Source organism: Octopus bimaculoides, chromosome 12, assembly GCF_046866305.1.
Source record: "Octopus bimaculoides isolate indiv1 chromosome 12, ASM4686630v1, whole genome shotgun sequence".
Taxonomy (NCBI): Eukaryota; Metazoa; Mollusca; class Cephalopoda; order Octopoda; family Octopodidae; genus Octopus; species Octopus bimaculoides.
In genome coordinates this window covers 39,744,740-39,762,938 of record NC_142939.1, presented here as the reverse complement: position 1 = coordinate 39,762,938, position 18,199 = coordinate 39,744,740, and the positions used below count along the sequence as shown (strand labels likewise).

The 18,199-nt window shown below is 39.7% G+C and overlaps 1 protein-coding gene across 2 annotated transcripts in view; it reads left to right on the top strand.

Moving 5' to 3' along the window:
* LOC106878093 (sodium- and chloride-dependent glycine transporter 2) overlaps nucleotides 1–18,199 on the top strand; it is a 67,559-nt gene that overhangs the window by 3,986 nt on the left and 45,374 nt on the right. For both annotated transcript variants that reach the window (XM_089360952.1, XM_089360951.1), the window contains exon 2: nucleotides 14,426–14,615. In XM_089360952.1, coding sequence (XP_089217078.1) covers nucleotides 14,426–14,615 — 190 coding nt within the window. The remainder of the gene's footprint in view (nucleotides 1–14,425; nucleotides 14,616–18,199) is intronic.

Genomic DNA, 18,199 nt, shown 5'->3' with positions numbered 1-18,199 from the left:
ATTAAAAAACTATAGGTGTACTCGGTTAGGACAGATGTTAGCGTCTTATATACATTGTTGTTAAGCAGGTTATGGGGCGATAATTTTTTGGTTCGTCTGTTTCCTCATTTTTTGGAAGCAGGAATGTTAAACCATTAACTAGCCAAGAGGGCATCAAACTAGGATTTTGCAAAACATCGTTGTAAAGTTTTGTTAGCAGTTCATGGCTTTCTGGGAAGGCATTCAACCAGAAGTTAGGAATTTTATCCTTTCCTGGAGACTTCCATTTGCTTGACCTCCTGAGAGCAGATCTTATATCTTCTACCCTGACCCCCTCCCACTTTTGCTCCTCTAAGGAGTCTAGGTCTGTAGCTATTCTATCAATCCAAGGGGCCTTTTCATTGTGTGTTTTATCTTCTGCCCAGATTTTATTCCAAAATTCTTGCACTTCTTCTTTTGATGGGACAGACTTTATTGTTACTGGTGTTTTCCCTATCTTCCTGTAGAAATTTTTGGGGTTATTTTTGAACATGTTATTATCTCGGAAGAATTTAACACGCTTTTCATACCTTGCTATGCGGGCAGCTTTAGCACATACCTTTTGCTTGATGGTTTCTCTGGTGGCCTCAATGTCAACTATGGTTTTCATGTTATATTTTTTCTTTAGTTTTTGGGTCTTTGTAGGTTTGATACTCTTGTCAAATTTAAGGTTTTTCAAACATTCTATGTCAGATCTAAGCAGCTTAATTTGGTGTTGAATGCGTTCTTGCCAAGAAGGCTTTTTGTGGGAGTGTTGTCTTTTTCTAATCTTTTCACCACATAGAATCGTTGAGATTCTTGCGGATGCATAGTACAGGTGGTTGAGATCTGTAATATCAACATCATTAGCTGAAATTATATCCTTAAGTGCAAGGCGGATTTTACCAATTATTTTCAGGTTTTGGTTAGAATTGCGAATTTTGGGGAGAGTGTCGCGTTCATTCATACTAGTTTCTTTAATTTTCAGCCATTCAATCATGATTTGATTTTTTAGATCATGTAGTTCTGTTGCGTCGATTTCTGTATGACTTTCTTCATCTATTTGATTTTCACCTGCCTTAGTGTTTATGGTTGGTTCAGAGAGTATTTTATTTTGCCTATCAGTTACCTTAACTCTTTCAATTATTACTGTATTTTCATCAGCCTTGGGCTGGTTTATAATTATTTCCTCTGTAGTATCTTCTTTAGCTGCAGTTTCATTCTTTTTATCCTTTACTGCTTGCTTAATTTGGTCAATCTCTACTTCAGTTAGTAATTTTTTTTTTATAATGTTTCTTCTGACGTTGGCAAGTTTATTACTGTCTATGTAGGGTCTTACTGCAAGGTGTTTCTGTCTCCAGTTTAAGTAGGTTTGTATTATTCTGTCTCCAGTTTAAGTAGGTTCGTATTATTATTATTATTATTATTAGGTTTGTATTATTATTATTATTATTATTATTATTATTATTATTATTATTATTATTATTATTATTATTATTATTATTATTATTATTATTATTATTCAGTAGTTTTATTTTTATAACGTGCTTTCACTTCACTACCGAGCGCAGCTCTGTTTGCCTTGTGTAAGTGCTGTGGTTTGCTGTGATACTCTTATTGTTACTGTATTGAAAGTGTTTTGCGTAGGATGTGTGCAGTGCCCAGTAGTGCAATTTTCTGTATCTTATATATATTTGTCAGTCCTGGTGTTTTTGTTATGTATTTGTCTGAATATTTTTTTATCATACCTAATGCAACTACTATGATAGGAATTTTTCTGTTTTTAGATTCTACATTTAAGTTACCTCTATTTCCAGGTCTTTGTATTTTGAAAGTTTCTCTATTTCTTTTAAAGAAACGTTGTCATCTGCTGGTATTGATACATCAATTAGAAAGCATTTTTTTTCCTTCATGATCTCTGACAACTATATCTGGTCTATTGGCCTTAATTTCTCTATCTGTGTGTATTGGCATATCCCATAGTACTGTAGCTTTCTCGTTTTCTGTGACCTTTTCTGGCGTGAGCTTGTAACATCTTTTTTCTGTTGTTATTCCATAGTGTTAGCATAGCTTCCAGTGTATGTAGGTCCCAGTTCTGTCGTGTCTGTGAATATATTCCTTCTTAGCCAGGACTGGGCAGCCAGAGACAATACGGTTTATTGTTTCTTGTCCATCTCCACATATTCCGCAATTATTTGTTTTGTTTCTTTTCATTATATGTTTTTGGTAATTTCTGATAGGAAGACTTTGGTCTTGTGCTGCAATTAAAAATCCTGCTTTGAGTCCTGAGCTTCTCAACCATTGCTGGGATTTTTCTCTGTCTATTTCTTTTGCGTTTAGTTTAGCCCAGTATTTGCCATGAAGGGGCTTTTCTTGCCATCGTTTTATCAAGGTCCATTGTTGTTCTAATTTTAGTTTGGATTTCATTTGTTTTATAGCTTTTGTTGACTTTATTGTATCTGTCAGCTACCTTAAAGACTGAAAACAGTTTTTTGTTTTGCTCATGTTTTGTGGCTATTTGTATTAGTTTTCCTTGCTTCTGAAGTGGGTATTTTTGCAGTCTTATGGTGGTTATTTTGTAATAGTTTTCTAGCTGTATAAAGCCTCTACCACCTTCTATACGTTGTATATATAATCTTTCTATGTCAGATTTTGTGTGGTGCATCCTAAATCCTGTCATTATTTTTCTTTTTTCCCTGCCTATTTTGGTTAGTTCATTTAGTGTCCAGTTAAGGATATTGTAGCTGCAGCTTATAACTGGGACGGTGAGAGTGTTGATACATATTGTCTTGTTTTTAGCATTGAGCTCTGTTTTCAGTATTGAACTAACTCGTCTATAGTATTCTTTCTCTTTATTTTCTCTTTCATTTGTGTGTGTTGCATCGTATCTAGTTCATTGATTCCTAAGTATTTGTATGTCTTACTTTGGTCTAATTCTCTTATTTGATTGGCTTTATCTAGTGTGATGTTGCTACTCTTAACTAGTTTTCCTCTTTTCAAAGTTGCTTTAGCACATTTTTCTAAGCCAAACTTCATATCTATTTCCTTGGTAAAGCCATGTACTGTCTTTAGTAGTGTTTCCAGCTGTTTATCATTTGTAGCGTATAGTTTTAGGTCATCCATATATAAGAGGTGGCTGATTGTTTTGCTGTAACGTTTGTATCCGCATCCAGTTCTGTTTAGCATGTCAGATAAAGGTGTCAGTGCCAAGCAGAAAAGTTGTGGAGAGAACGTGTCTCCTTGGAATATTCCTCTTCTAATGGGAATGGCTTTGGTTTTCCACTAGTTTCTCTTTTGTTTGGAGCTGTAGCACTGTCTGCCATTTATTCATAGAGTGTCTTATGTATTTTATAATTATTGGTGCTACTTTGTTCATGGCTAGTGTTTCGAAGATCCACGTGTAGGGAATGCTATCAAAAGCCTTTCGGTAGTCGATCCAGGCCATACTGAGGCCTTTCTTTTTTATGTGGCTGTTTTCAGTTATGGCTTTATTGATCATTAGTTGATCTTTACAGCCGTATGAGCCGTTGCAGCATCCCTTCTGCTCTTCTGGAAACAAGTTATTTTCTTCCAGATGCTTGCCCAACCTCTGCAATATTATTGCTGTAAAGGCTTTGTAAATTGTAGGGAGACAGGTTATTGGTCTGTAATTTTGTGGGTTTGTCGTTTCAGTGGATGTGGGAATTAGGATTGTTTTCCCTTTCGTGAGCCATTCAGGCATTGTCTCTGGCTCTGATAGTATGTCGTTAAAGTTTTCAACCAGCTTTTTGTGTGTCCCTGTCAGATATTTTAACCAGAAGTTGGGGATCTTGTCGTGCCCAGGTACCTTCCAGTTGCTTAGTCTTTGCAGTGCTTGGGTGACCTCTTCAGTTGTTATAGGGGTCCACAGTTATTCGTTGTTTTAATAGACCTTTTCTGAGGTTGTTCCTTCGCCGACCATATTTCTTTCCAAATTTCTTCCACTTCTTCTGCTGTTGGTGCTGCATTGATGTCTATTTATTATTATTATTATTATTATTATTATTATTATTATTATTATTATTATTATTATTATTATTATTATTATTATTATTATTATCATTATTATTCAAACGACAAGTTGGCAGAATCGTTAGCAGGCCGGGCAAAATGCGGTGTAATCCACTGCCCTTCCTTCCCATCAAAATTGTTGGCCTTGGGCCAAAATGGACAAGCCAATCGATTTAGTCTCCGGTTCAGTTCAGATACGTGATGTTGCTAAGCCACAAAAGTGGCGAAACATTGATGCCCATCGTTCCTATCTATGTATATGACTTTCAGGTGTTTTAACATTCAGCGCTTTGAGAGGATCAACTCCTCCGTGTCAGATCGCAGCCGATCGCCGAACTAGCAAAGCACATACACTGTGTATGTGAGTTCGATACTGCTTACAACACATGCGCTGCTTTTAATTGATATTTGAATATACAAACATACGTACAAACAGACACACACACACACACATACTCATATATATACACACGCACACTGCGTCCTATATTATTAGGCAAATCAACCTTCCCTCAATAAATAAATATATATTCGTTCAAAACCACTTGTTTTCCCACTGACTGTTGGTAGCACCTCTCTGCGCACTTTCTGTTAAAATAAACCCGATATGTGCAGACACCAACAAATGGCGGCAATTTTTATGATTGGGCAACATTTTCACCGTCACAAATTATTAGGCAAGTATAATAAAAATGATAATTGTGTCAGAACAAACATTTATTTAATTCAACAGTAAAAGGTTTAACAAAAAAATCATTAATAAACGATTTAATGGTAAGCATAATAATACATAGAATGCAAATAATCATGGGAGTATGATGTCATACAGCTCCTAATGTTTGATATATGATCCTCCGCATGCAATAACCTTCCTTACGCGCTGATCCATTGAATTTGTCAAGGTGATGATATCCTCTTGTGTCACATGCTTTGATCAGCATCTAAAATAGCATCCCAGAGGGCAATTTTACTTGAAAACTACCGTTCGTCTTGTTAAACATGCCTCTTCAGGACACTCCACAGGTTCTCGATCAGATTTGAGTTAGGGGAACAAAGTGGCCACTCCATCAAATGACCTCCAGAGAAGCCTGTTTGCTGTATCTTGTATCTTGCATGTATCTTGCATGAAGACCAGCTTTGTATCGAATGAAAGTTTTTGCTTTTTGAACCACAGTTAGAAATTGTCCTTTAAGAAGGTAGCATGCGTTTTCAGTGTCACCTTAATACCATCTGGGATTTTCCATGGCCCGACCATCACACCAACAACGATGACCTCACATCCCCACTGTTGGTGTCTCAAACGATAAGGACGGTTTCCGCTGATTATTACCCAACCTATACTCCAGCTATCTGGTCCGTCAAGAGTAGCACAGCATTCGTCAGTGAACAGAACTGTTGAAAAATCTATCTTCATGTATTCTTCTGTCCATTTCAGTCTCTTCTGCTTATGAACCGCCTTGAGAGGGGAAGGGACTTGTAACAGGTTTAACATTCCTGCCTACCTGCTTCAAGAGGCGACATCTGGTAGTTTTCGACATGTCTTCCCTGCCACAACGTTGAAAGACTTCTCTACTTGTCAGATATGGGTTCTGCACAACTTCCCTTTTCACACTTGACGAAGTACGATTCGAAGCAACCCTCGACTCACCCTTATCTGCTCTCAACCGGACACAAATAGGAGACTACACAAGATTCTTCACTGTTCGGTGATCTCTTCCCATTGTTTTTTTTTTAATATTTCTATGGTTGTTTTTCCTTTTCTAAGATCTGACATGATGGCAGACTTCTCATTCGAGGTAAGATCACGTTTCTGACCCATAATGACACTTAAATTGGACATCTGCCTAATGATTTGGGACAGCAGAAATGTTGCTACTACACGATAATGACCGCCGTTTGTCTTCGTCTGCGCAGATTCGATTTATTTTAACAGAATGTGCACAGATAGGTATTGCCAACTGTCAGTGGGAAAACAACTTGTTTTGAATGAATATACATTTATTTATTGAGAGAAAGTTGATTTGCCTAATAATGTGGGACGCAATGTATATATATACAGAGTACGATGGGTAAATTGTCACCACTTTATATTTTTAATTTCGCGCATGTACATTTTTTTTTGTTTTTTGTCGACTACACAGTATACTAGAGTTAGCTGAGCACTGTATGTGAGAAAAACAACACCATGACGCAATTCACTCTGCCAGATATTTGGAAATGAAATGCTGTACTGGCATTTGCGTCGGAAACTCCAATGCGAACATCTCAGAGTGTTTGGGTGTCAATCTGAGGGCATGTACCAAGAATGATAAAAACCAAACGTCCAGTCAACATCATGGTCTTTGGAGTGATCACTAGTGATGGCAACGTTATGCATCCATTCATCTTCCCACAAAGTCTCAGACTTAACATGGAGGCCTACACAAGTGTCTGGAGGAGGTAGTGCCCTGGGTCAAGAGGGTAGATGATGGAAAACCCTATGTCTGACAACAGGACTCCACACCATGCCATACAAGCAGGAGACAATTTCTGCGACCATATCATCCCTAACATCTCCACATCTAACTCCCCAGACTGCAAACTCCTTGATTATTGTGTGGGATGCAGTTGAGCGAGTGACCAACAAAACTCCTTGTAACACCAAAGATGAACTGAAGGCAAGGATTATGGAAGCATTCACCAACTTTAATAAAGAGACCGTCCATATATATATATATAAAATACAAAATGGGACAAGAACGCAAGACATCCAGATAGACGATACAAAGAAAAGAAGAGCAGATCATTCGGAGTTTTCTTTCCTGAGTCGAGATCTTGGTTATCTTTACAATTTCGGTTGGTTATTCTCGATATTGCTCCAACCTTGCCAGCCCCAAGGAAAAACTAAGCTAAGAGCATTAGATTCCTTGGAAGAAAGCAGCGAATGTATACAAAAACAAGGACGGTATATGATTCAAAGAGAGTTAGGGGTTGTGAATCCAACCAACTAAGGGATAGTATCTATCCAATATACTACTGGTAATATACCCAATTATTAATACACAAGTGTTGGTTATTGCGTGGCAATTACACTATTGAGCGTAATAAATGGGCGAGGGTAAAAAGTGGTTTACCTTTAATTTATACGGCAAGAAAAAAATGAAGGAAATCCAGAGATAGTATGCGTCAACTGTTAGACATTATATAATGTCTAACAGTTGATGCATACTATCTCTGGATCCCCTCCATTTTCTTCTTGCCGTATATATATATATATATATATATATATATATATATATATATATATATATATATATATATATATATATATGTATGTATATATGTCTCTGTGTGTGTATATATATATATATATATATATATATATATATATATGTATATATATATATATATATATATATATAAATATATATATATATATATATATATATATATATATATATATATATATATATATATATATATATGTATGTATGTATGTATGTATGTATGTGATCAGAGCTGTAACTTGGCTTCTAATTTACGATGATGCAATATGAGAGTTGGTCTTTTACAGCATTTATTTAAGGTACATCTTTCTGTTATGTTTAGTATATTTGTACATCCACACGTTTTTATGATGTTACTAAAGACATTTTTTAAGTCCTTGACCATCGTCCACTGGTTATTTGGAATATCTCGCACCGAACAGGAGCCAAGGATGATCTGCAAGTGGTAAGAACAATGCGACTGAAGAAAAATCCAATTGCCCATAAATTCTCAAACATGGCAGTGTTTTTATAAATTCTGTATGGTAGTGCACAAAGAAATGGTTTCACCTTGAATTTTGTTAGTCACCTCACACTGTCAAAAGCCAACTTTACCATTCCTAAAATACATATCGCACGTCAGCAGACGGCCACAGTTGAATACTGATTTTCTTTATGTTCAAAGGTATGTCCACATCTACCTGAGCCGTGTTGAATACCCATTTTAGGCAAATGCACAAGGGCCGAGATGCTACTGTTGAAGTGGTTCTTGTTACAATTCTATATTACATTTGTCATAAAACATTGTTTTGTTTTGGTATAAAAGATGGGCTACAGCAAATACTCTGCTCAATACCACAGTCTTGCTTGTCAGTTGTCTGACCTTAACCAGTTGAGCATGTCCCTTGGTCGTTGATCATACGTCCATCTCTAATCACAAGGAAGAGTAGTGGGGGAGCATCATAGCCGTTAGTGACGGGCGAAATATCAGGTTTTGGTAGTTGTGAGGACCCTTGGTATCAATGGTATCAAACGTGTTTCAGGTATTTGTCTGCAATGAGAAAATGGCTGTCCTCAAAAGCAAATTGATAACAACGATGCATAAATATATACTTGGGTACAAATATGTAAATTTAAAAGGGTATAAAACATGTGAATACAAATGTGTACTTATTTACGTGTGTAGATATATATATATATATAGATAGATAGATAGATTCAAGTGAATATGGTACTTAAGTTTAGGCACCAGAATTTAGTATGGTATTATCCATGCTGAAGATTGCTCTACATTTTATATTTGATGTAATGATTACATTGTTCAATTAAATGGAGTTGTATGAAACAATCGTTCTGTATTACCTCTGGATATCCTTGTTGCTTATTTTGATTATATATATATGTGTGTGTGTGTGTGTGTGTGTGTGTGTGTGTGTGTGTGTGTGTGTGTGTGTGTGTGTGCTATATATATTCATATATTGATGTGTGTGTATGTATACGCGCACATAACTTTATACACACACAAACTACGTGTTTCTGTGTATGTAAATGTATTAAAGTCTCATTTTACGCAATGAGGTAGTTACAGTTGGAATCGAACCCATGAACAGTTCGTCTTCTATTCGAAAACTAAATGCTGATTTTATTTTCTAGTATGTATATATATATCTGCACAGAGGTAATTTTTTATTAAGTTCACAGAATAAAGCACTACTCATTAAAATATAGCCTGGTGTTTGTTTGTGTGTGTGTGTGTGTGTGTGTGTGTGTGTGTGTGTGTGTGTGTGTGTGTGTGTGTGTGTGTGTGTGTATGTGTGTGTGTGCATTACTATATAGGTATACACACATACTTTCGGCCTTCACCTGCTCATACACACACCTGTTAACCAGGTCACTTGAAATAAACAGGCTCTTTTGTTGCTTCGTTTCTTTCTGCTACCTTTCTACTGCTTCGGCAAAGTGTTACAGTATATTGTTGTCGTTTGTAACTTATTTAAAAGGAGTTTTGAATACCTGTGGAAGTGAATATATATATATATACATATATCGTTTGGAAAGACAGTATCTGTCTCTGTGTGTTTGCGTGTTTATGTAAGGTGTAACCTACTTGTATCTGATTTTAACAAAATTAGCGCTTTCATACATAGTGTACTCATCAGATTTCAAATGTGTTTAAGGGCATGCGGATTGGTCAAAAAGATATTCTTAAAATTCAGCTGGTTGGAACGTTCTGAGAGGTACTAAAGGTGTCAAGAACTCAACATTGGTGTTCTGGATTTGTTGTCTGTGGACTCGTGAGCGTTCCGATAATGCATTTTCTGACTTGACTATATATAATTCCTCGCAATTCGGGCATTTAATGCACTAGATCAAATTTCTGCTTTTGTAGTTCATATCTGCATTTGTAAAAATCTGTCCACTTTTTGTTCTAATGGATCTACCCGCATGCATGTATTGACACATTCGACATCTGTTATCATTACACTTAGATACTCTGAATGTTTTATCCTGTTTGTTCATGTTCAATTTCGCCTTTGTTAATAGTTTCTTTAGGTTGTATGGTTGCCTTTTGCTTAAGATATGTGTTTGATTAGTTTTTTTTTGTTTGTTTTTTTTCACTTTATAATTGGCAAATTTGTTTTGATGATGTTAAAAATGCTTTGGTGATGCGGATTGTGTGTTACTAGAAATGGTATTGTGTTCCTTTGATGGGTTCGTCTTTATCGTATTGTTCTTAGTTGTTCTATCGGTATCTCTTGCTCGTTGTATGCTATTTTCTATAAGTAGGAGAGGGTAATTTTGCTTCAGCAGAAATCCTTTAAGTTCTATTAGTCGTTCTTGGTGTTTGGATCATCTACTATAGTACAAATTTTCCTGGCTAGAAAGGACGGGATGTTGCGTTTTGTGTGTGTTGGATGGCATGATTTGAAATTTAGGTACTGGAGTGTATCTGTACTTTTGTAATAGATATGGTAATTGTGAAATGGTAATTGTGTGTTGCTCATTTCTCTTGTGAATTTAAGACTAGGGTATAGATTATTGAATGGTGTGCTGAATTCTTTCAGATTTTCTAGGGATTTGTTCCAAATTAGGAAACAATCATCGAGGTAGTTCTTCGTATATCCTCTGTGTGTCTTTTAAAGGTCATGTCGTAGTTCTCTTCAGTTTTATATATAGGTTTTGTTCCAAGTATCCCAATACTGAGTTCACGAAAACTGGAGCAAATTGCGTCCCTAAAGCTGTGCCTCGAATTTGGCGGTAGTTTTTTTCCATTGAAAAGGAATGTATTGTTTTCGAGGATGTGGCTGACCGCGTCTGGTATGAAGGTTACAGTAAATCTACTAGGGATCGCTTCTCTATGTTTGTCGACCCAATATTCTATGGCAGTAAGTCCCAAATCATGTGGAATGTTTGTATATAAGTTTGTTACATCAAAACTAACAGTGAATGGGATTTTGTTGTTTCGGGTAGATATGACAGGAAATCGATATCATCTCGAATGAAACGTGGTATGTGACTACATAGTGGTTTTAGGATAATGTCAAGAAGCTTGCTCGGACGATGAGTAAGACAGGCTGGACCAGCTATAACCTGGTCCTCAACAATTATATGATTCTACGGTCTTAAACTCTTTTGTTATTGTGCGGAGAACTATAACAGGAGGGGCTGAGAATCGACCCCTAACGGACACCCGTTTGCACCTTAAGTTTCACCCTGAACTCATTGAAAACTCTCATATTACTGACGCATCTCCATGTATGACTTACACGGCTCTCTTAACCCTTAATAATAATAATAATAATAATAATAATAATAATAATAATAATAATAATAATAATAATAATAATAATAATTTTTTCTTTATTGGCCACAAAGGCCGAACGCAAAAACAGTTAGAGACAATACAAAACAAGGGACAAATGGAGTTTAAAACAGAAAACGTGTAAACAATAAAAAATACAATTAAGGAACAAAATTTCCAATATAGGCACCCCACACATTCTGTGTCTATAGTAAAAAGGATTATTATTATTATTATTATTATTATTATTATTATTATTTTTATTATTATTATTATTACTATTATTATATTTGCTGCGGAGTACATTGGACGTGTTTTCGTACTCTCGAAGCAAATCCTCTTTAAAACATCTGTTTACACCCATCTGGTGCCATTTTTTCTGTTTAAGTTTTGTTCCAAGTCATTAATAGAAACACTAGGAACCTGCTCTTGGGACATCACGCTCTTTAATGCTAGCGGGTGACTGGGATGCCATCTTGGATGTACGCCTGGATAGAGTGGAGCTAGCTGATAGGAGAGGAGTGGGTAAAAGCCTCACAAGCCTGCTCAGTTGCTTCCAGTTGGCTGACGGGTACCGACTGGATTTTCCGAATGTACCGATATGGACATGGGCAAACCGCATCGGATCTTCTAGATCATAACTAAATAGTGTATTTTGTAGGCCTGTAAATAGAAGTAGCATAAGTTGTTCACAGTTCAAAGTCGTCTGCTACACGGACCATAAATTTGTGATCTCTACGGTCAACATAATAGGATCCTTAGACGTGGCTCCGGGTAATGGAAGCTGAATGCCTCCTCGGTGCGCCAAGCTTTCAGAAACTGGGTTTGCAAGTTAGACCATCGGAAGTTGGCGGGCGTAATCGTCAACAGCCTATAGTGGATACTCCTGAAAAGGGCTATTAGAGGCGGTAGGTTACAGTAAAGAAACAGCGTTAGAGGAATCTAGGATAGCGGAAGACCTAGTTCGGAAGCTAGAAGAGGCTTTTAGGAAAGATATAGCGACCAACGTGCTAGCGGCATGATTGACTCTTGAGCAACCCTTCAATGTCAAATACGAAGGTTGCGTTGTCAGAGCTACGGTACATGCACTGGGACCGGGTGGCAGAGGCCCCACGTGGAAACAAAGCAACAATTCGGTCTTTGGCGAGCTGTGATGGGCACATGATAACCGAGTCCAAGCACATGTTTGCAGAATTTCAGCGGTACGTCACGCGGTGGTTCTGGGACGGAGGTGGAATTTACCTCTTATCTCAGTGGCATGCCGCACCTCTCGGTCAGGGATGCGGAGTTCTACGAAATGCCGGTAACAGCCGAAGATATACGGGACGCGATGACGAGCTGCGCAAGAGAGAAGTCTCCAGGGCGGGATGGTCTGCTCTTGGAGCCCTATTTTCATATACCAGGCTTGCTCGGTGGTCTCTTGGCAGATGTCTACCACAACTGGCAGCAGAACGGGAAAATTACCAGCGCTGTGAGCGGTGGAGTGGTAGTGCTGTTGAGGAAGGGCCTGAACACGGGGGACAAAATTGATAATTTAGGCTTATAAGCAAATAGACCGTGTGATGAGTGGAACACGTCCCTTCTACCGAAAGTGGAAGAGTAAGCGCTCTAGCTTTATCAGGCACAAAGTAGGGCAAGGGACGACGGTCAGGCTGTAGTAGATGACGGAAGCGATGTACGCATTCTTTACCTCTACCCGACCCTTCAGGGACAGCTTCCTCTCTGCCCATTTCTGGGTGAGATTGGCCACCCTGCTCGTCACCTCTCCCCAATTCTTGTCCTGAAATTTATGGGGAGGCGGATAGTCGATTGCATCAACCCCAGTACGTGACTGGTTCTCAATTTATCGATCTCATTGAAGACAAAACATACAAATTTAAATGGGACAGATTTTTACAAGGAAAAATGATTTTACCGATTCTTCAAAAAAATTTAATATACGCCATTAAAAGTAAATGATGTAACGAAGAATATGTAAGTCAGGCAAAACTTACGTGCGCAAAAAAAGTCCCTCAAATTCCAAGTCTTCCCACTTTAGCTTTTGTGGATTTTACCGATCCACTTCCTAAAAGTAGAAGTCGAAGGAACCGAATTTATAAACCGCAAGACATTTTATCCGAAGCTCTGAAGATTTTATCGATCCACCTCCTCACTTCCTTTATATTTATCTCTAATATAGGTACAAGGTGTGAAATATGGAGGTGAGGAGAATAATCGTTTAGTTGGACCCTAATAACTGATTGGTATTTTATTTGTTATTCTATTGACCTTGAAGTAAGAAAGTTAAAATCGACTTTGGTCTGATTTGAACTCAGAACTTAGAGATCCGTAGCTAAATGCCGTTAGACATTTCGTCCAAAGCTTTGAAGACTACCCTACTAATTCATACTACAGGTTTTATTTCTGAAATGTTTTACCTATGAATAAGGGGTCCATCGATCTCATCAGCCAAAGTTGCTTTGGAAGGAATTCAGACTCGGAACAAGAAATACAAAAAAAAAAGTAATTAAATAATGAAACGAATGCGATTGTAAGTGGCGAGGATGATAAGTCCAAGAACATAAAAACATTGAAAACAAAGACATTAAATGAACCAATTAGATATGAAAGCTGGATCCATGCATTATAGAAGTATAAGAATTTATTTCAAAACCGTACAAAAGCATGTGCTATACCTACAGGGAATGAAATCAATACAATCTGGGTGGTGGATGTGTATTTTTATCAACAGACAAAACCTAAGTGTTGCTCTATTCATATATATATCAAATCCCAGAGCTTTTATTATAATTTTTATTAAATGTTGCTGTTCTCTTGAAATGATCTTTGATGGGATGTTATTATGAATTGGCTGAACAATTTGGGCGTTGGGAAAAAAGAAAATTGTCGTATTTGTTTCACCTCTTAACATTCTGACTTCAAATCATGCCAATAGTAACTTTTCCTTTCACATCTCTGAAAACCATAACATGATCCATCGCTAGAACACGCTCCAAGAGTACAACATTTTCAACATATAACACTATTCCGAGGAAATGTAAACTGTTATAATCAAACTCATGGCACCGTCCTAGTTGCCATGTTCTTCCCCAAAATTTGAAATCTGATATCAATTTGCGTTAAAGCCATTCTGCCAATTAAACAAAAATTGCAACTTTTTTTTTATACAATCACAGAAACAATAACCGGAATGCATATAGGCCAGCTAAAACGTAGTTAAGCCAAATATACGTAAACAGACCAGGAAGAACACAAATAGAGCAGCAAGAATGAATACAAACAGTTATACCTAAATTTTTCATAGACTGTTTTTGTTTCATTTCAGAATTTGTTTCTTCGTTTTCTTTTTCAGACAGATCCAAAACGGGGAAAGAGTCATCATGATGTAAATGATGAAGCTAGAGACATACAGGAAGGTGAAAATAAAGATGATCGTGGACAGTGGGGCAATAAGGCAGAGTTTATGCTGTCCTGCATAGGATTATCTGTTGGACTTGGTAACGTTTGGAGATTCCCCTATTTGGCGTTCAAACATGGAGGCGGTAAATATATTCATAATTTATTTCTTCTATTCTTCGAAAAGTTTTGTGCGTGCGTGCGTGTGTGTGGGGTGTCTGTCTGTCTGTCTGTCTTGAGTTTACAGGTCCGGTTGACTGCAATTTCTGCCAGTTTTCGAGATGATGAAGCAACTGAAATTGTAAGATTTCCTTTCTTGTAGGAGACATCAGTCCGTAACACAAAAGCAAACACCTCAGCCGCCATTGTCCTCATTTTCTGCTGAGTGAAAGTGCGAAAATATTTAGATAGATATAGAGATCTGCATATATACGAGGAGGTACCCAAAAGAAACCGGAATTTTGCAATATAATTTTATTCACTTAGTTTTACATGTTTACACTTTTACCACATTCAAAGCATTCTCCATTTGAAGCAACGCATCGGTCCAGACGCGTTTTCCACTATTCGAAGCAGTGCTGGAATTCTTGCGAAGTGATGTCTGTTAACGCCTCCGTCGTCTTTTTTCTTCGCCTCTTCCACATCAGCAAAACGTTTCCCTTTAAGGACTTTTTTATTGGGGGGGGGGGGGGAACCAAAAAAGTTGCAGGGAGCAAGATCAGGTGAACAGGAAGGGTAGGTAAGCGGGGTCATGCCATTCTTAGTCAGAAACTGTCACATACCCAAGGCGGTGTGCGCAGGCACATTGTCGTGATGAAACCACCACTCGCCAATTTGTCATAGGTTGGGGCGTTTTCATCTCACCGCTTCAGAACTGTCAAGTAAAATGTCTGGTTAACATTATGACCAGGAGGAACAAATTCCGTGTGGACAATTCCTTTCGCATCGATGAAACAAATCAGCATTGGGGAAGGGAGAAGGGAGTTGGTCAGTGCTAGTGTGTTCGTGGTGGTGTATTGGGAAGTGATGTGTTGTGTGATATGGTGTAACGTGGTGTGATGTGAGAGTGTTGGGAGGTGGGAGGTGGGGAAGGAGAAGGCGGGGGAGGCGAGAGTGGGGAAAGCACGGGTGGAGTGTGGGTTAGGCTGAGGGTGGGGGTAGAGGTAGAGGTATGTGGGTAGGCAGAGGTTGGGGTGTGTGTAAGGGATTGGATGGGGTGGGATGGCAAGGTAGAGTAGGAGTGTGTTGGGATGGGATGAGCTTATGAGGGAGGGTTAACGATGAAGGGGGAGGGGGGTGACGATGAAGGGTGAAGGGGAAGGTGGATATAAGAGAGGGGAAGGTGGGTATGGGTGGAGGGAGAAAGCGAGGAGAAACAGAGGAAGAGAGTAAGAGAGAGAGAAAGAGAGTAAAAGAGAAGAGAGTGAGAGAGAGAGTAAGAGAGAAGAGAGTGAGAGAGAGAATAAGAGAGAAGAGAGAAAGAGTAGGGGTGAAGAGAAGTACGAGTGAAGAGAAGTACAGAGAAGTAGGAGTCGGAGCAGGAGAGGAGAGGAGAGGTGAGTGGGAGGAGAGGTGGGTGGGAGGAAGTAGGGGGAGGGCAGAGGGGGAGGGCAGAGGGGGAGGGCAGAGGGGGAGGGCAGAGGGGGAGGGCAGAGGGGGAGGGCAGAGGGGGAGGGCAGAGGGGGAGGGCAGAGGGGGAGGGCAGAGGGGGAGGGCAGAGGGGGAGGGCAGAGGGGGAGGGCAGAGGGGGAGGGCAGAGGGGGAGGGCAGAGGGGGAGGGCAGAGGGGGAGGGCAGAGGGGGAGAGAGAGGCAGGGGGAGGGGAGTTGAGCCCATGTGGCGCAAAGGAGCGAAAAGAGAAGATTAATCCCTGTTCACGGCGCAAACGGGAGTCCGGATGGCCCCTGTGCAAGGACAATCCAAACACAGACAGGTGTTGCTGCAAGGAGTGACCGGCAGAGCGAAAATGGCGTGACACCGGTGTGTCATTGCAAACGTTGATGTCTCGGAGGTGTTCCGCGAATCGGTTGGCCAGGCGGCGCCCCGTTTGTCCGATGTACAGAGAATGGCAGAGAGAGCAGGAGATGCAATAGATGATGTTGGTAGAAGTGCAGGTGAAGGAGTCGGTGATGCGATAGGGTCGATGATGGGTGCCGGTGAGGAGGGTGGTGTTGGAGAAGTAAGGGCAAGTGCGGCAGCGTGGGCGGGAGCAAGGGAACGAGCCAGGTTGGGAGGTTGGGTTGGGGAAGAAGCTGTGGACCAAGAGGTCTCGTAGGTTATGGGCTCGTTTGAAGGAGAGGAGGGGTCGATTAGGGAAGATGTGGCAGGTGGAGGGGTCGGACTGGAGGCGCCGGAAAGCTTGGAGAGTGGTGTGTTGGAGAGGTAGGGTGGTGGGATGGTAGGTGAGGGGAAAAGGGAGGCGGGAGACGGCAGGGCGGGTTTGGGGAGAGAGAGTATATGCACGGTCCAAGGAACGTGCTCTGGCAAGGGCGGTGTGGATGGTGGTGAGGGGATATCCCCGTAGGCTAAAGTGGCGAGTCATGAGTTGAGACTGAGTCTCAAAGTCATGGTTGTCACTTCAGAGCCTGCGTAGACGGAGGAACTGGGAATAGGGGATGAAAAGCTTGGTGTGTTTAGGGTGGGAGGAGGAGAAGTTGAGATAAGAGTGTGAGTCTGTGTGTTTGTAGTGGATGGAGGTGCTAAGAGTGGAGTGATGGATACTGACCGAAATGTCAAGAAAGGGGACAGAGGTGTCAGAGATAGTGCAGGAGAAGTGGAGGGCAGGATGGAAGGATTGGACAAAAGAGAGGAACGAGTCAAGATGTTCGCGGGAGAGTAAGGTGGCACCGATACAGTCGTCAATATAACGACCGTATAGTTCGGGAGTAGGACCAGTGAAACTTGAGAATATTTGGGCCTCAACATAGCCAACGAACAGGTTCGCATAATTGGGGCCCATTCTCGTTCCCATGGCCACTGCCTAGAGTTGCTGGTAGAAATCACCCGCGAATGAGAAGCAGTTAAGAGAGAGGGCAAGTTCGGCCAGACGAATGAGTGTGGAGGTGTCGGGTTGTGGGTTGGGGTGTAGGTCGAGGAAATATTTAAGTGCACGCAGCCCCTCGTCGTGAGGGACCACCGTATAGAGGCTCTGGATGTCGAGGGTGAAAAGAAGCTTAGAAGGGCCAGGAGGGAAGGAGAAAGAGTTGAATTATATAATACAATATATATATATATATATATATATATATATATATATATATATATATATATAACGCCTTGCCAAAACATCTGAGAGATCTTCGTGGAGTGGAAGTAGATGTTTCCAAGAAACAACTTGACTCCTTGCTATCCAAGATCCCAGATGAACCAATATCAAGGCAGGAAACTCAAAAGAAAGCAGTAGTGTCGAACTTCCTCCTTCACCAAAAAGCCAATCACAAAGAATTGGCCAAGTAAAAGGTGATTACACTGGTGGCGCCCCAGTATGGCCACAACCTCAGGGCTGAAACATATACAAAAATAAAAGAATAAACGAGTCTCTCTCTCTCTCTCTCTCTCTCTCCCTCTCTATCTATCTATCTATCTATCTATCTATCTATCTATCTCTCTACATATATATATATATATTGATAGAAAAGACAACAAAAGAAAGAAAGAGACCTCGTTATTATGTAAATAGAGGAATTTATCTGTAAAAATATGTGACACTTATTCGGTAGCCATGATAAAAC